At 45.5% G+C, this 17,995-nt stretch overlaps 9 protein-coding genes across 9 annotated transcripts; 8 read left to right on the top strand and 1 right to left on the bottom strand.

Annotated features, from left to right (window-relative positions):
* Positions 1–837: 837 nt before the first annotated feature.
* On the bottom strand, positions 838–2,233 carry PAAG_04927 (hypothetical protein; the record flags this gene model as incomplete). The annotated part of the gene is made up of 3 exons (XM_002793352.1): positions 838–1,295; positions 1,359–1,895; positions 1,966–2,233. 3 exons carry the CDS (start codon positions 2,231–2,233, stop codon positions 838–840), a joined length of 1,263 nt encoding a protein of 420 aa, XP_002793398.1.
* A 364-nt stretch (positions 2,234–2,597) lies between these two features.
* Positions 2,598–4,562, top strand: PAAG_04928 (hypothetical protein; the record flags this gene model as incomplete). The annotated part of the gene is made up of 1 exon (XM_002793353.2): positions 2,598–4,562. The coding sequence occupies one exon, from the start codon at positions 2,598–2,600 to the stop codon at positions 4,560–4,562; it is 1,965 nt and encodes a 654-aa protein (XP_002793399.1).
* Positions 4,563–5,394: 832 nt separating this feature from the next.
* PAAG_04929 (hypothetical protein) lies at positions 5,395–6,413 on the top strand (the record flags this gene model as incomplete). The annotated part of the gene is made up of 3 exons (XM_015845414.1): positions 5,395–5,502; positions 5,617–5,869; positions 5,965–6,413. 3 exons carry the CDS (start codon positions 5,395–5,397, stop codon positions 6,411–6,413), a joined length of 810 nt encoding a protein of 269 aa, XP_015699640.1.
* A 437-nt stretch (positions 6,414–6,850) lies between these two features.
* PAAG_04930 (electron transfer flavoprotein beta-subunit) lies at positions 6,851–9,020 on the top strand (the record flags this gene model as incomplete). Its single annotated transcript, XM_002793355.2, has 4 exons — positions 6,851–7,018; positions 7,075–7,250; positions 7,312–7,410; positions 7,469–9,020. 4 exons carry the CDS (start codon positions 6,851–6,853, stop codon positions 9,018–9,020), a joined length of 1,995 nt encoding a protein of 664 aa, XP_002793401.1.
* A 516-nt stretch (positions 9,021–9,536) lies between these two features.
* On the top strand, positions 9,537–10,159 carry PAAG_11956 (hypothetical protein; the record flags this gene model as incomplete). The annotated part of the gene is made up of 2 exons (XM_015847514.1): positions 9,537–9,616; positions 9,994–10,159. The coding sequence occupies 2 exons, from the start codon at positions 9,537–9,539 to the stop codon at positions 10,157–10,159; spliced, it is 246 nt and encodes an 81-aa protein (XP_015702904.1).
* A 168-nt stretch (positions 10,160–10,327) lies between these two features.
* On the top strand, positions 10,328–11,390 carry PAAG_04931 (electron transfer flavoprotein subunit beta; the record flags this gene model as incomplete). The annotated part of the gene is made up of 3 exons (XM_015845415.1): positions 10,328–10,384; positions 10,576–11,227; positions 11,308–11,390. The coding sequence occupies 3 exons, from the start codon at positions 10,328–10,330 to the stop codon at positions 11,388–11,390; spliced, it is 792 nt and encodes a 263-aa protein (XP_015699641.1).
* Positions 11,391–13,159: 1,769 nt separating this feature from the next.
* Positions 13,160–14,797, top strand: PAAG_11957 (hypothetical protein; the record flags this gene model as incomplete). The annotated part of the gene is made up of 1 exon (XM_015847515.1): positions 13,160–14,797. The coding sequence occupies one exon, from the start codon at positions 13,160–13,162 to the stop codon at positions 14,795–14,797; it is 1,638 nt and encodes a 545-aa protein (XP_015702905.1).
* A 290-nt stretch (positions 14,798–15,087) lies between these two features.
* PAAG_11958 (hypothetical protein) lies at positions 15,088–16,389 on the top strand (the record flags this gene model as incomplete). The annotated part of the gene is made up of 1 exon (XM_002793357.2): positions 15,088–16,389. One exon carries the CDS (start codon positions 15,088–15,090, stop codon positions 16,387–16,389), a length of 1,302 nt encoding a protein of 433 aa, XP_002793403.2.
* A 957-nt stretch (positions 16,390–17,346) lies between these two features.
* Positions 17,347–17,679, top strand: PAAG_04933 (hypothetical protein; the record flags this gene model as incomplete). The annotated part of the gene is made up of 2 exons (XM_015845416.1): positions 17,347–17,529; positions 17,596–17,679. 2 exons carry the CDS (start codon positions 17,347–17,349, stop codon positions 17,677–17,679), a joined length of 267 nt encoding a protein of 88 aa, XP_015699642.1.
* Positions 17,680–17,995: the final 316 nt, after the last annotated feature.

Raw genomic sequence — 17,995 nt, forward strand, 5'->3', positions numbered from 1 at the left:
TTTTGGCCTTTCCTTTCCGCCTCTCCCACTACACAATGATGCATTTGCTGTTTAATATATTATTACCTTGTCTATTGGGGTCGCGACATGTCCCCAGAATCGCAAGCTCTTCAGAACTTGATGTCCCTGAGATGAACGTTGTCTAAATTTGGATTCAATCAGCCCCGCATCATTCTTAACATCTTCATTGTAGAAACTGGGACGTAAGTAAACCAGGACCCCAATGAACTGGAAGGTTCGATACCAACTGATACCCTTAAATCCCCTTGTGGCTTGCGAATATACAAGAAAACACTAGGAGAACATTCATCGAGAGGTGCTTGACCTTGAATGGTTTTCCAAATCTTATCTACTTGGGGCAACTAGTTTCTTCATACACCTGTATATCACACACCTGTATATCAGTCTATGCAGTACTATGAAGTGATTATTTTTATTTATTTATTTATTATTTTTTAGTTATATATCTGTTTGTTTGTTGGGTGGGGGGACTCATTATATCTTACCTTCTTTGTAATGCAACAAAGAACCAAGCTCACCCACAGCGAGACCTTGAGGATTTACAGTTCTTGGAGAACACTAAGATTATGGCGAACTGAGCGTGCCGTCAAACGTTTGATATTTTCGTAAGGTATCTCTATTTGTTCAAGAGCACTGAATTCGAAACAAAACTTGCTGCAAGGTTTGATAAAACACAGCAAGAGAGAAGGGGTCATCTTAAAGTCACAAAAGTAACCTACGTAAAGTACGTGACATGCTTTTTCTACAGCAGAGAATCACCTGGGATAATGTTTTCCTCTTTCAAAGAACAGAAAGAAATCAAACCATTCTCACCCGTCAATCCCATGTTGAACCTCCACCAATCCCTCCTCCACCGGTCGACTGACGAAGGAACAACTCCTCATCAATTCTTTGTACGCCAGTGACTGGCCTCTTTGCCTCAGAATATTGTCGCGCTGTATCAACAACTGCAAATTTCTTGCCTAGCTCACGCATCCCTTGCACGCTCTGTCCGAGCTGCCCGAGCAATGCGACCAATGCAACGTCATTAGCTTGCGCAAGAGATTCAATGGAGAATTTGTCTGATTCCTGCGGAGTTAGGAGTGATAGGTGGGAGATCAAGGAGTGGATCGTCCGCAGGAGGGGGTGATGGACCCGGAGGGAAGAGTTAGAGATAAACTCTGTTTTATTGCCATCATTTTCAGAAGGTATACGGGAAAGATATGCTTCTATGAGGCGGAGGCGTGATTCAAGGGTTTTGATGGCGGTGAGGCGGGTGTTGAGATTGGCAATTACTAAGTAATGGTTAAATGGGATTGATGCGCCAGCTTCAATATTTCCTGATCTTGTTTACTCACTATCTTCATCTTCCTTGGAGAGCGTGGAAACTTCATCCGTGTCAGGCTTATTTCCTGCGGCCGGCTTTATAGTTTTCCCATCTTTCCCACCCTCACCAGCTGGGAGTTTCTGCTTCTCCTTGTCCGTTAGAGTCGAACTTGCATCTTTGGCCTCGATAGCAGTAGCATTGCCTCCTCCTCTTGCAACAAAGTCCACGCTGATCATTTCCGCCTCCCCTGTTTCTATTGAATACGGAAGCTCGCGGAATTTCAGTGTCAAGCTAGGTTGCTGTCCGTCCACCTGCATCATCTTATCGCCATCACCAACATTTTCTTCTTCATATGTCGACTCGTAGATTGCAAGTGGAAGTTTACCTGTAGTTCGAGAGGCGCTGTTTTCAAGTCCTAAAGCATCAAATGCAAGTAGAACTGCTGTTTCGTTATATTTCTCGAGGATATGCTGATGAACAGGTAGTAGTGCTGAGCTTGGACCGGTGGGATGGGTTAAGGTGAACCATCCAACAAGGTCCAATGGAGGATCCTTATGCACACCTCTGACTGTAAGGCAGAGGCATAGCAGTTAGTAATCTTTATCGAGAATACATTTGGGTGCAGAGTACGGCCAGACATTGTTGTAGTCTCTCTTCAAACCAGGCCTCATGTAGCGTAATATCTCCATTTGCGGAAGTTACCACGTTGCACTCAAAAACATGTTCGAGACTAATGGTTCGGCCCTTTAGCTGGCCCATAAGCGCTCCTACAATTGGTCCTTCTTGATGTCTTGCAATATGCCGGGTGATATGATCGGAGATATTGAGGAGCACGAGTGGATGGAGGAGGACTTGAAAGCCCGAATCGGACGATTTAAGGGAGATCAGGGGATTAGATGCCGCCATAGTCCAGGCGCCCTCGCAAAGTGTTTCTCTGACCAAACCAAATGAATGTTATACTGAACTGCTAAAGTATAATCACAGATTCTGTCTTGATTGTAATTTGTTGTCTGTAGATCCGACATCCATACTCCGACTTTGTAGGGGCGGAAGCTCCACAAGGCAACCCGGAGTCAACTGTGTTTGCTTTGTTTGCCCTGGTTATTTAACTTAGGTAGTTACTTAATCTATTTGCGTGACTGAGTCCTCCAAGAATAGTAATATCGAGAACAACCATCCAGAACGACATCAAGGACCACATCCATCAACCTCATCTCTTGCGAGGATCTTGAATGCCTTTTTATCGTTCTTACGAGGGTCAGGGGAAGCCATGGAAACTCCCCCCTCTTTCGATGCTGTGAGGGACCATCTCGACCGGATCATCCAGGAACCTTCCACTCCTCTAGATGTTCCCATCCTGGATAAACTCATGGCAGAATTGATCGTTAGTACCAGTGAGAGCGTTTCCTCTGCTCTTCTCACCCGGGTTTCTCAGGTTCTCTCTGTATTGCAAGAAGACCCGTCTCCTTTAACAAGCTTAGCCACCAAAGCTGCGTCATACCTTTCCTTTGACCAAATTCAATCAATTGACCCGCCTTTAAATCTTTCGGCTGGCATCAAGGCCCCATCTCCTCCAGTCAATCTTCTTACGCTATCTCTCCTAGCAAAAGCTAGTAATTCGCCTGCTAATGCAGCGGTTGTTTCTGCAAACCCGGCCCTTGTGGTTGCTCTAGCAGAACTTTGGCTCACCACACCTGAAACAGCCGTCGCCCAAGCAGCGTTCAACGTTCTCTGGTCTCTGCTAGAAATCGACCATGTCGACAATTTTGATAGCGATGTCTTGGTGGATGGTGAAAATAAAGCCAAGATAGGAGGCCAGGGGCTGATGTGGAGGAGAGTGTTTAACGACAGACATGTCTATGGGCGCCTGTTTTCTATTTGCAGCTTTGACACTACAGAAGCCGGGTTGAGCAGGCGAGACAAGTCAGTAGCTCAAGGCAGATTAATGGATCTAGTTATAAAAGCAGGGTCTCTAGACTGGAGTGCAATTACGACATCGCATTTCCCCGATATCGAATCCATATTCCAATGTTCCAGTCTGTTGAGTTTTACCGCGTCGCAAATGATTGATCCAGACGATATTCTGTTGCACATGACATATATTCAGTTTCTCCGCGACTTACTTCGGATTAGTGCTCCAGGCCTCTGCCAGCGTGCTGGAGTCAAGACTCATTCATATCCCCTATTCTCCTCACCCTCTCTCGAATACCTCATATCGTCAGGTCTGCACACCAAGATAATGAATTATTATTTGGACCCCTCGACCCTTGACTCCATGTCTGCCCCGTTCCTTTCCGGGCCGGCTATGGGATATATTTCTCAGTATGCGATTTTATACCCAAATCATCTTCTTGGGCAACCTCAGCCCTTCCTAGATAAGATACTTTCTCGGATATCAGAGGCGTTTGATATTGAATCTGTTAAATGGGCGCATGGCCCAATTCCAACTGGGGACCTTGACATACTTGCGTCGTTACCCCGAGTTATGCTAGTGGAGGCAGGCAACAGATGGATCAATCCCTTGAATTCCCTCCCTTCTAAACCTGTAAACAGCCATGTAATGGATACTCTGGGCAGAATATTCAAAGGGCCGCCAACCGTCGAAGAGCCATCTTACGGAGTCTCAACTTCACTTGACCAAAACCCAACCAGTCCCCGAGTAGAAGCTGCAGCTTCTCGTGTCCTATTTCTTCGGTATTTCAATGATCACCCAGATCTCTGGAGCAACATTGTTGCGGCTGCTGATATAGTTGCCATGCAAGACACTGCGCTTGCTGCCATTGGATTTATAAAATCTGTGCTAACAGCAAACTGGGTTGTCGTTCCATCAAGTAATGGGAACTCCGTCACTCTAACCAACCGTCGATTTGCCCTTCCCACAGAAGACCAGCTTTCCCGTTTTGGCTCATCAGCTCAAGGAAAACTCCCCCCTTCTGGCTTGTGGGCACTTCTCGTACCACCAGCCTTAACGGAAGTCCTGCCTTACCTTTTCAAGGCCCCACAGACATATGCCAATTTCGTTGCGGGTGGGGCTGGAGACACGGAAAGTGCTGTTTGGAAAATTGCAACGGCCAAGTTTGATGCTCTCGTTACCTTGCAGAATGAAGTTAAGAAAGCCGGCGGGGGTTTGGAGGAGTTTGGCGACATTATACGAACGCTTAATAGGCGCGTTGCCGATGGTCCATGGGGTCCGCAGAGCCAGGTTGGAAGCCGAGTGGATGCTCTAGAACTATGATGTTGAAACATGCATTTATGAATTTTCGGTTACCATTATGAGCTCTTCAGAAAATCCAACCATTTAGAAACAAACGAGGTTACTATTGCAATTGGGTTGACTGAGCTCTTAAATACCGTTCAAGCTCTCGAGATGTTTCGCTACGATAAACACCTCATAGATTGACTTCCCAATGAACAGGAACCCGGGTTTATTAAGTAATGTAATAAGACCACCCCATACTGTAAACTTGACGACAGACTATCACCAAGTAGACATCTAACTATGGTCTGCGCAAAATATTTTTCTCTCGTTAAGACCAACAACGATATGGCTATCAAACTGAGCATTGCTCCATCACATACACAAACACGCACTGTTATTAGATAAGACGCCAAAATCTTAGTGTTGATCAAATATGTCTCAACATTCGAAAGACAAATAATAAACTGTAGTGGAATGCAAAAGTACCTTCGGTTAAGTGGCGGGGCCCCTGCTGAAGGCGGCCAGATACGGCAATATAACTAGTTGACATATTTATTTTTCTGCGAGAACACACCATAACACTCCAATACGAAGTTAAACCAATCCAACTGCTCTAAAAGCATTATAATTTATCCAAGGACTGCGTCTCAGAGAGACCAGTGAGATTATTCCTTGCCATCTTGTAACTAACTCTTTAATTAATATTCCAAGATTATTGTCTCAAAAAACCCATTTCATCCTGCCTTGCGATCCTCAAAATCCTCAAATCCGCAACCGGTGCTTCCAATACATTTGTTTTGAAGCTTGAGTGAGCATACGAAGGCCAACAAAAAAAAAAAAAAAAAAAAAAAAAAGCCTAGGAGAAAATATGTCACGCTTCATGTCGAAACGAGGAAAAAAGTTGCCTAGTGCTGAGTTCTGGTGGGATTCAGAAGGTGGAGGAGAATCTGACACTGCTCCCACCCCGTTGTTTCCTGTCAGTTATAATACCCTTCTGTTGTTATTTCCATTCAATATGCTTTTATTTTCAATTCAACTCGCTGGCCAGAATAAATAAAGTAAAAAGTTTCGTTGCTAACATTGCACATAGAAATATTCACTACCAGTTGCCCAACCGCTTACAGAAGAAGAGCGAAGCCAAGTCGACTATTATAGACGATTACGAGAAATGATACATGATGGACCCTATTATACGGTTATGAGCACACCACCTTCATTTCAGAAAGGAGGGGAAGCAGCGGCTCGGAAAGCGCAGTTTGATCCTTTTCAAGGCACGGCGACATATGGGCAGAGGTATTTGAAAAAGACTCGAACGTTACCGAAACTCAGGGAGAGGCCGTTTGGTATGGACAATATATTATTTTTATAATTTTTATATCTCTTTACACTGGTCATCTTCCAGGCTAACGCCAGTTCTTCGTTTCTGCTATTTTCACAGCTATGAACTTCTTCCCAAAAGAACTGTGGTCGACACTTGACCCCAAATATGTCGGTTTGCAAACTGACGGCGCTAACTGGTTTGGTTCGCCGTTACGAGGCGGACAGAAGCGTGGATTCGAGGAAGAAGATGATGATGATGAGGAGGAGGGGGAGGAGGAGGAAGAAGAAGAAACCGGTACCCATCGGAAGAAAAAAGAAGCTCGTGAGGACGATGAGGAAGGGTCGGAGGCTGGCAGGAAACGTAAAAAGAGGGCTGGAGGGGTTGATGAAGATCTATTGGATGAGGAAGAGGATGAGGGTGAGGAGGAAATTGTTGACGATGACTTTGAGGATGATGAGGAAGATATGGTGGGGGATTATAATGCAGAGAAGTATTTTGATGGCGGGGATGATGATGGGGATGTGTTTGATACAGGTGGAGGAGAGGGGGATAATGATACGTATTGATGAGGATAATTTTTCTTTGCCTTTCTTTTCACTATGCATGCCCTTCTGCATTTCATATCTTCCTTTCTATGTTTTGCCTTTCAGATACCCATATAGTGTTGATTCATTTTTGAATTAGATTGGATGAATATGTACGATACAAGCGATGAGCTGAACTTGAATTTGTCATTATTAGTTCTCTGCTTTACGGATTATTTTACAGTTCCTACAATTGTGCGTAATAGCATTATACGTAGACATTACATGTAATATTCTGTTGATTTGGATCATCGGTTTTAGGTGCTCAATTGAACGTGTATAACTATACATACGTGGGCTTGCGGCGCAATATAGATATATTGGAATAATTTCTGGTAATTAATATTTAACTGGTTATTTAACTAATCTTCAACATTATGCCAAATCCATCGTCATCTGAGCCCCATGATCCAGCATAAATGGCTACCACCAACTCCAGCAGCTTGGGTAAAACCTCTGCTAGAACGGCAATAATTCTCTACGGTTCGGAGACTGGAAATTCCCGGGATGTTGCGGATGAACTTGGGCGCCTTGCAGAAAGGCTGCGCTTCACAGCGCGTGTCTGCGAACTCAATGCCATTAAAGCGGTGCGACTTCGGCCCTGTGCCAAAATGCAAAAACATTTAACTCATGTCGATTCCAGGAGTCTCTTCATGACTACGATATAGCGATATTCGTTGTCTCGACTACGGGACAGGGCGATTTCCCAGCCAACGCTCAAGTTTTCTGGAAGTCGTTGCTGTTGAAGCGGCTTCCGCCAACATTCCTTCATGGCGTAAATTTTGCTCTATTTGGATTGGGAGATAGCTCGTACCCAAAGTAGGCCTTAATGCTAAACGTATCATAGCTCATTACTAACCATTGTGGTGTGGTGTTCTAGGTTCAACTGGGCTTCGCGAAAGCTCTACAAGAGATTGCTACAGCTTGGCGCAAACGAATTGTACCCTTGCGGCGAAGCGGATGAGCAGCACCCAGAGGGGTATGCATTATATCAGTTCTACAAACTTCCATTTCCTCCTTCTGATGAATGATTCTAGCTTCGACGGAACATTTATTCCGTGGTCATTGGACTTGCGGAAGCATCTGTTGGATAAATACCCCCTTGCTCCTGGTCAACATCCCATTCCGGATGGTGTCCGTTTACCACCAAAATGGGTGCTTGCACACCGAGACTCAAGTAAACCGGAAGTCACCACTTCATATCCTGATATGGCGATATCAGATTTGCAATCTGGAAGGCAGTTGAGAGACGCCAGCGTCCCTCCCTACTTCACTCACGACTTGCGGCCCATTCCGAATACTGTATCTGCCACACTTACAGTAAACAATCGAGTCACACCAGAAACCCACTGGCAAGATGTTCGTCATTTAATTTTAACAACTCCGGGGTCTATTCCATATGTGCCGGGAGATATTTTACAAATAACGCCGAGGAATTTCGTTTCTGACGTAGATTCGCTGATATCTATCATGGGTTGGCAGAAGCAAGCCGACACACCTCTATGCTTCGTCCCAAATGCTGAATACGTTTGGCACACCAACATGTCCACCCCCGAAATCCCGTTCCTGCTGAGATCACCTGGATTTACCCTCCGAACATTACTGACCGATTACCTAGACATCATGGCGATACCACGACGCTCCTTTTTCTCCAACATATCCCATTTTACAAGCGACATTACCCATAGAGAGCGACTGCAGGAATTTACAAACCCAAAATACATAGATGAATTTTACGACTATACCTCGCGGCCCCGCCGCTCAATCCTTGAAGTACTCCACGAGTTTAACTCCGTGAAAATCCCTTGGCAACAAGTTTGTGCCGTATTCCCCGTCCTTCGTGGCCGACAATTCAGCCTGGCGAGCGGTGGCAAGTTGAAAAAAGTCGAAGTTTTACCCGGCAGCAACAGCACAACTGTGAGTACGCGTTTTGACATCCTTGTCGCTGTCGTCAAATACCAAACTGTTATCAAAAAGACGCGTGAGGGGGTATGTACACGCTATCTCGCAGCACTCCAGCCAGGGAGCTCCCTAAAAGTCCACGTACAAGAGGGCGGACTCAACTCTTCGATGAGACAACTTCTAGAACCGACTGTATTAATCGGTCCGGGCACAGGGGTGGCACCATTGCGTTCAATGCTCTGGGAAAAAGCCGCCATGGCAACTGCGTTTCGGCAGAGGCATGGTGCAGACGTTCCCGTGCCTTTAGGCCCCATTATCTTACTATTTGGTGGGCGAAATCGGAAAGCAGATTTCTTCTTTGAGGATGAATGGGAGGAGTTGAAGAAGGTTCTTGACCTTACGGTAATCACGGCGTTTTCGAGAGACCAGGGGGAGAAGATATACGTGCAAGACCGCGTTAGGGAGCATGCTAAGTTGTTCTTTAGCATATTACATGATTTGGGTGGCACGGTATATATTTGTGGATCATCGGGAAAGATGCCACAAGCAGTTAGAGAGGCACTTATTGAAGTTTTTCAAATGTTTGGGAGGAGTGAATCTGAGGAGGCGCCGTATAGTCGAGAAATGGCAGAGAAGTATCTGATGAATATGGAGAAGGTAAGAAAGTATAAGCAGGAGACATGGTGAAGCGTTACGTGTGCCGGTGAAATGGAGAAAACTTACGGCTGGCCATGTATATACATGTATGTTTTATTAATGGGCTCTTTTAGACGGATATCTGAACCCAATTGCCCCGTTTACGGAGCTTTAAAGAGCAGAGTGGATTGGAACAATCCGTCCAAGGGCCAGTTGTACAATAATAGACTTCAGATTTGAAAAGAAGCTGATTATAGAGAGCAGTAATAACTGCGAAGATCTCCGATTGCTATCGGATTCACAGCAAACGTCCACACGGCTATCCTTAATATCTTAGAGCACCGGTGTGTCTCTAGCAGCGGCTAGAAACAACTCGAGTGTGGGAGGACCTCGCAAATTGACATCGAAGAGTTATGAAGGACCGTGGGAATCAGAGCATAATATTGGCCGTATGTAACATCACAGGAAAGAATTGGAAGAGGAATTCGACAGAGGTCCATGGTGAAATATGAGATTATAAAAGACACGAACGCTCAAATCCAAGCGTTTCATCTTATTACTCCGACTATGGAATATCAGTCCAAGCCCCAAGGCGCGAGCAGCCTCTCTCCAAGTCCGCAGTGGGCCAACGCCATCTCCCCCAAAATGTATAAATAACAGTAGTTGAACTTTTACAGTTCAAGAGGCCTGAATAATTTCACCCGGATATACATAACGCCAAATCTGATGGACTTAGTCTGGGTGGCATGACTAAACCGTATGTTAACATCCAAATTTCATCTTTGTGTGTCTCTATTCGGCTCCCTTGTAGACGAGGAACAGAATGAGTAAACACCTCAGACACCAATCAGTGGAGATGCGACATTGGTTCCATTGCTGCAAAACAAATTTATCCAAAATCTCCTTTTCATTCTTCTGAGAATATTGGATCACAGGTGCAAAAAGACCTTAGGTGTCAGCTGACATTAAATCCATTGACCACCCATTAATGCCGGGTATGTATCATAAAAGAAAAAATCCTTAGGATTTTGCTAAAAGCCCTTGAAATGCATTTTTGTATACTCTGGCGGTTGAAAATGCGACGCGGCGGAAATTGGGAACCACGTGATTCAGATCAAGGTCCGCCAATCGGGAAGCCTCAGCAGCCGAGATGTTTTCCGAACGCGGCTATTCTTCTATGGCTGAGGTAGGTTTGGAGGCTTGAGCATCGACATCAACTCACAAGCCGCGACACATCAAAACCACTGCCCCGACTCACAGCCGCCACAGAGCTTCAGCAATTGCGTCATCAGGCTCAAGATTGGCAAGGACAAGTTTGCATCCGCTCAGCTGTCTCTGTGCATTCTCTATTTTCCACAATGGCTGCAAATGCGCTCCGAATACTTGTGCCCGTAAAGAGGGTTATTGACTTCGCTGTATGTGGATTTCACCTCCTTTCAACCTATTGGTGTCTTGCGCAATGCTACAGCTATGTGGAGTCTCTAGCTTGAATTACTTCTGCTGTTCTATCCCAATCGATGTACCAGCTCGGGCACATATGTGGATGTTCAAGCTATTCACTGACTCTTAGTTATACCACTAACTCGTTCTACTTCAATCTTTCCAGATAAAACCCCGCATCAACAAGACCCAAACTGGCGTCGAAACCGCCGGCGTCAAGCATTCCCTCAACCCCTTCGATGAACTCTCCATAGAAGAAGCTGTCCGCCTGCGCGAAAGCAAGGGACCCATGTCCGTGTCCGAGATCCTAGCTATCTCCGCCGGCGGGCCCAAATGTGTCGATACCCTCCGTACCGCCATGGCCATGGGAGCCGACCGATCCATCCTTGTTGATGTACCCGAGAAACCAGACCAGTCGGGCCTGGAGCCACTCACCGTAGCCAAGTTGCTGAAGAACGTGGTCCACAAGGAAAATATCAACATGGTGTTGTTGGGCAAGCAGGCTATTGATGGTGATCAAGGTCAGACGGGACAGATGCTGGCGGGTCTTCTGGGCTGGCCGCAGGCGACACAGGCGAGCAAGCTTGTTGTGAAGGATGACAAGGGTACAATTGAGGTTACGAGGGAAGTGGATGGCGGTGTGGAGACGCTCAAGGCCAAGTTGCCCATGGTCATCACTACGGATCTACGACTGAATACTCCGAGATATGCAAGCTTGCCAAACATCATGAAGGCAAAGAAGAAGCCGTTGGAGAAGAGAACTTTGGCGGACTTTGAAATTGTAGATGAGAAGAGGTTGAAGACTTTGAAAGTCACAGGTACGTTCCCTATTTCTCTCCTAAGCGGTTTCTTGTGCCTTGATTTCCCTCGTGGACTAAACTAAATGAATCTTCAACAGAACCTCCCGCCCGTCAAGGGGGAGGAAAGGTAGAAGACGTCGACGGGATGATCTCGAAACTGAAAGAGCTGGGTGCTCTATAAAATACAGCATCGTTCCCCCAACCAAATCCGCTTACATCACCTCGCCAGTGCTGTGTGTATAACTTGGCCTCTCTTTGACTTAGCTTCTTGTACCGACTATTTCATTTCCTACCCTTATATCTATGCTAAAATATAAAGAACTTGTTCGAGACATCTTGCATATGATATGAGGCACATGTACATACTACCCACCGCTCACCTTAAGACGCCGCCAAAAAAAAAAAAAAAAAAAAAAAAAAAAAGCTCAATGATTTTATTTATATACTCATGCTTCTTGAATCACTTCACATTTCCTGGAACTTAGGGTTTTCTGTTTCTCCAACTATTTTAGTTGTGAAGTGTTCCCCTTGAATGCAGAGATTTCAACTAATGGCCATTAATGGGGAGCAGAAGGTTCAAGAAGAAGCGCGTCCTGTTGTGGAATATGATGCGTGGCTGTGTTTTCTCACTTCATGGGTGGTTATCATCACTGACATATTGTGATCACTGCGCACTGCTCTCCCGCGGCCCTTCAACTCGAACGGCCTAGTGTCCACTTCATAATTTGAGCTTGAAAGTTCTTAATTGGTGAGCAACGCTTCTTGATGATCTTTGGCCAGTCACTGATGGAACTATATATGGAGTTAGGTTTGGGGCTGTGGATGAGTCCAGGCCAGCCAATATCCGTCCACTTCTGTTCAATTGTGTCAGGTATTGACTTCACAATTTCTAGCACCCTATTCCTCTGTCACACTTCGTCTCTCGGCGCTATTGCTGCATAGGCTTATCACTAGCCACTGTGGTTGCGTCGGATGATGGCTCGTTTATTGAAATCTGTGACGTTCATGGGCATCGCAACCAGGGTGGCTAGGAGGCTTCATGCCAGGTAATGGTTTGACCTCAGCTGTGAAGCCTCTCCATCGCAATCTATATCCCAACCTTTACCTAGATATTATATAGCATATAAATTACTTTGAATTGGAAGATTAGGTCCTTCTATTTCATGAAGTTTGATCAAGTTATATTTCTCACATTAGTAGAAAATCTCCTCATTATTTTGATATAATGCAGGACAAAGTGTTAAACATTTAATTTTAAATCGGACTTGCAAACCCTGTGTAAATAATATGCTTGATAGTTGCTTTTATTATCTTTCTCGCAAATTCTCAAATCTCAGCACCTAAAACTCATGGTCTCTCATTAAGTTTTAGTCATTTTTTCATTTCATAACTTGTATGCTATTTCAAAAAGTTTCTTTAATTATTAGAAAATCACCTGCATGACGAGTGAGAATGTAATTAAGTTTTAAAGCTGTATTAGACTTAGCACCAGTTGTCGCTTCGTATCAGCACAAGAAAATTGATTACTCGTTAGTTATGGGGGCAAAAGGCGCCCCCCCAACACCACCCTTTTTATAGTTACTTGTTTAACCAGACGTGACTAACACGCAACCCAGTCACCTTCTCATGGAATAAAGTGGTTTGTATTTCTCCGGTTTCATATTTAGGATATATCTTGGTCTTGATGACCCTGCGCTGCTTGATATTCATGAGATAGATATGTTGCATATACAGAGTTATATCTGTGCAATATCTTCATTAGAGTTCAGTTCAAAATTTGCCAGTAAGTAGTTACCACACCCATTGGTTGGGGTGTGGATTGTTGGGCAACTAAAAAAGCAGTCAGCCTGATTTCTGTGTTTTCTCCAAGCGTCTCTCATCCAACACATTCTCTTGTTGCTTTGGACCAAGGTTAGTCGAATTCGGGCAGAATATAAGACAGGCAGAAAAATGCTACGTTTGGATGGGAGCACACTGGAGGGAGGTGGCCAGCTTGTCCGAAATGCGCTTGCACTCTCCGCGATGACGGGATTGCCTGTCACGATTAACAACGTACGAGGGAAAAGGCACGGCCCGAGGGGTTTAAGGAGGTCGCATACTGCCGCTATACAATCCCTCGCCGAAGTATGTGGCGGGTGCATTGTTGGTGCTCAGGTAGGATCGTCAGAGATTACATTCTATCCCCGATCCGTTGAGGATGGGAAGGGGGAAGATACGTTCCCCTCTCCACAGCAGAAGTTGCGATTGCAACCCCTTCCTGCGACATCGGGCATCCAATCAGAATACAACATTCAACTTACAACTCCTGGTTCTATCTTCCTCATTTTTCAAGCCCTATATCCATACCTTTTGTATGCTGGAGCAAGCTTACATTGTAAGGACGGGCGTGTGAGCGAACCTTTGTCTCGCAAAGTTATCAAGTTGAACATTACCGGCGGCACGAACGTATCCTCAGCCCCGTCATACGACTACGTATCTCAAGTGCTCATCCCCAATTTTGTGAAACTAGGTCTACCGCTACTCTCCGTTAAGTTGAACAGGCGTGGGTGGAGTTCTGGCGCGGTCCAGATAGGCTCAGTGTCCTTTGAAATCGAACCCCTTGCAGCCCCAAGTTCGAAAGAAGTTGAACTACGCAGATCGAGTTGTCGCAGTCAGGGACAGGTTGTTGAGGACTCCGGGTCCCGGACAAAAGCCCAAAGTGAAATCCCCCCGGCTGTGCATCCCAGGTTTCCCCGTATAGATTTAGAAAATTTGGACCCTGGGTTCATAACGGAAGTCGATATCACAATTTTAGCGCCGGACACAACTCTTCAACAGGCCGTAGAGTCCAACCATTCTAGAGGTGGCCACCAGCGAGGCAAAAATCAAAATCAAAGACGAGAAAGCGGGAAACACTTCCGAAAACATCATACTGCAGAGCCTGCATTACCCAAAACAGCATTGGGGGTGGAAGAATCCAGATTCTTAGAACCCACGGTTCCTCCAAACGAAGACTTTGGCCAAGATTCTAGTTTTCAACCGACGATCCGTCAATTCCTCGGGTGTGCAGCAGCAAAATCGGTAACCAGAGCACTCAAATCACTATCACCTAAACCCAGAACGAGGGGCCAAACATCGATTCCGGAAATACCGCTTGTGAAAATACATACCACAGAACCAACGCATGATGTTTCGCATATCTACATACTTCTTGTTGCCCACACATCAACCGGCTTTCGCCTCGGCCGGGGGATGTTGTATTCCGAATATAAGTCGGGGGAAAAGAACAAAAGACATCACACTGCCAATCCCGAGAAAGGAATGATCGCCTTCCTGCGGCCGATGACTGACGAGTGCGTTGCAAGTTTAATAAGAGAGTTTCATGTGAACCCAAAGGAGAATTCAAGAAAGGGTACAAATGGCTGTTTGGACACATTCATGAGAGACCAGGTCGTAGTTTTCGAAGCCTTGGGACGACTGGACGAAGAGGTAAGAGAGAAAAAGCTCAGTAAGCAGATCGAGGAAGACAGTGTAAGCCTGCACACCCTCACTGCAATGTGGGTTTGTGAGCAGGTTCTAGGGAGGAATGTAAATCTCAATGGACCTTAAGAGCAAGATGAAATACACTTTAGCAAAACAACCATTCTATCTCAATTGGTGGAGATATTCGATATCCATCGAGACTGGCATCAGATTCGAAACCTCAAAAAACTTTCTGTTCGATTTCGATCGTTCCTGGACCACGTGACCAACTTAAGCAAATATTCCAGCTTCAGGCTCAGAAACCTTCCAAAAAGGTTCTTAACTTTCTCAAACTCTCCAGTTGTCAACAAACACTTCAAGACTGATGAAGTCAGATCAACCTGAGCTGGACAACGGTCCATGCAGTAACGATTAGCATGGAATCTCTAGGCATATATGTACTTAGTTTCAACTGCGCTCGGAATGTGATCCAGCCTTACTCGTTTGCCTCTCATCTCTTCGATGTTCTTCCTGATTCAAGGTGTCGATCAACGGACCTACCCGAAATACTTGTCTTGTCGCTCCAGGAAGTTGCCCCTATCGCCTATGCATTCCTTGGAGGCTCATTCCTGAACCCATATTTTGATGCTTTTCGCCGTGCCGTGAACATTGCAGCCGGTGAAGAGGGTTACGCGAATATTGTAACTAAGAATGCCGGAATGGTAGCAATAATGGTCTTTGTGCGTCAAGACGTCGCCGGAAAAATTGCCTGGATTGAAACTGCGGATGTTGGAGTGGGGGTGCAAGAGGCTGGGAATAAAGGAGCTGCTGGGGCACGGATTGGCTATTATATCAACGAAGATACTGTCGACCTGACCTTTGTTGCGGCCCATCTTGCCCCAGATGAATGGGCAGTAGAAAGCAGAAACGAAGACTGGAAGAGCATCAGTGAAAGGCTTGTCTTTTCGGGGACGAATAACAGTGGTGAAAACACTCGAATTCGTGATGGGGAAACGGAAGAAGACGCCCCTCTTCTTCGAGCCGAATCTCGCGACGTAAAAAGGGACAACGGTCTATATTCACCTAGATCGTATATCTTTGTTGCTGGAGACTTGAATTACCGAACATCATTAACTCGTCCAGGGCCGAAAGACTACAAAAAGTTTCCTCAACCTACAGAAGACCTGAACAGTCCCTATCACTATTCTCATCTGCTTGAGAAGGATCAATTGACTCGCGAACTCGAGGAGCAGAAGACTCTACAAAATTTCTCCGAAGCACCTATCAAATTCTTACCCACGTATAAATTCACTCTTCAAACAGATCAGGTTTTCCCCGAAGGTCCAACTGGAAAATGGAGCTGGGCGAAGCAGCGGTGGCCAAGTTGGTGCGACCGAATCCTCTATAGTGATTTCCCTTCTTCTTCCTCGACTGGAGAAAACAACATTGAGGTTTATGGATACGATGCTCTACCGCTGTTTCAAACGTCTGACCACAGAGCTGTTGCACTTTCCGTTTCAGTGCCGCTGAAGCCCGCTTCGCCCCCTGCCGTATTCTTGTCTCCTTTTGAGATTGACGCAAACTGGAAAAGAAAAAGGGCCGCTGCCAGGCGAAAGGAGATCGCTGTGGGTGTAGCAGCTTACCTAACTCTCACATGGGAAGGTAATGGCCTTCTTGCTACTATTGGTCTTGTTTTAATCGGTAGTTTCTTTGCCTGGCAGTCATTCCTTGCAGGATGAGAGTGTGTCCGGCATAATTTGCGTGAAGCATGTACGTCCGTCCCACCCGACCGGACTTCATGACGTTGCGATCCCCCGTCTTCGTTTTACCGCAGGATATTTGCAAGAGAAGGTCATGAAATCATATATCGGCATTTTCAGACCACAAGTTGCTGTCGTAGTAGGAATGTTACACACAATGTGGATATTTTTGCGCACTACTGTTGAAACAGCACTTTTGGCGCACGCAAATCCTCACAGATTACAGGATGTTCTCAAGAACCTTGAGTGCGATGTTTCGTAAACTTTTCAAGTTACGATTGGGGCCTGTTCAATCCCCTTGATCGTAAGACCCAAATATAAACCCCGGAAGAATCGCCGGTTACTTCTAGGCGCCGCTTGACTTTAAAAAACCTGGACTACGATATTCCTTTGACATTTCCTGATGTCTTTATTTCCGTTCAATGGGGTTTTGGTACTCCTGACGACCAGTGTCAACGAACATTTGTTGCAGATCAAATATGATTTCCGAACAAGATGAGGGGGATTGCGAAAGGGTCGCTTGTCTCCCGTCTTCGATACGCATGGTCGATGGATATTCAAGGAATTTTAAGCAATAGAGCGTGAATATTTTAGATTAGAACTTTATAGGTTCATCATACCGAGATAATAGCATCTTTATCGCAACATTCCAACGTCCCAGGTTTGAGGTTCTAGTCCCTGCACAAGCCCCAAACCTTGTTCTTTCTCTAAAACCCGCTGAAAACCCCGCTGACAATGTGTTCGTAATCCCATTGAATGGAAACAGCAATCTATAAATTTGACCTCTAGCCTTTGATTTTATTGTCCAGGGTCAACGAAAGGCCAATGGAGGTAGACTACAAATGCGGAAATCAGCAGCTATTTACGACAAGACTGGACTGGTATAACCGCCTAGAGGTATTGGCAACTAATTACCGGTGCTTGACTTGAATAACTATGACCGTTTCGCAAGAAAGCAGCAGAGTACCCATGTTGGCATCGAGAAAGCAATGTCTCAGTCCTTCGCGCATGGAATATGAAATCCAACAGCCTGCGTCCACAAGATGTAGTTTTCGTCCGGAGCTGCGTCGCAACGACAACGGCGTGGTCTTCCAAGTGTTGCTATTGGAGTTTGAACAGGTTACGCAGTGGTGAGCAGTCTATATGAGGCCTAAAAGCGCCGACTGAGAGCTGACTGAGAGCTAGCAAATAGCACCACCTGTTGTCAACACGCTAAAGGCATATCATGAGCGTGAAGTGCCTTCGGGCAGTTCCAAGTGTGTGGCGTGACTGAAGGCTATCTGGATCAATGCTTATGAAAGTGTCGATCAGGTTGTGGCTGGCATATCTAGACATGTTTAATAATGATACAGATCTCCCCTCAAGTACAACATTTATTGAATAACTATATGCCCAACGTGAGACAATTGTGTCTCGCCACCTCTGTCGATCGAGGGTCCATGGCAAAATTTGTCCGAGCTGGTATACGCTTTTCCTTTGACTAACTATGGATAATTTCCTGACTAAGAAATTTCATGGTGGCTTCTGGAGATCCAGAAGCGGTAATATTTCCGGCTTTTATATGCGCCAAGTTGACTTAGTGATA

Source organism: Paracoccidioides lutzii (assembly GCF_000150705.2).
Source record: "Paracoccidioides lutzii Pb01 unplaced genomic scaffold supercont2.12, whole genome shotgun sequence".
NCBI classification, from domain to species: Eukaryota; Fungi; Ascomycota; class Eurotiomycetes; order Onygenales; family Ajellomycetaceae; genus Paracoccidioides; species Paracoccidioides lutzii.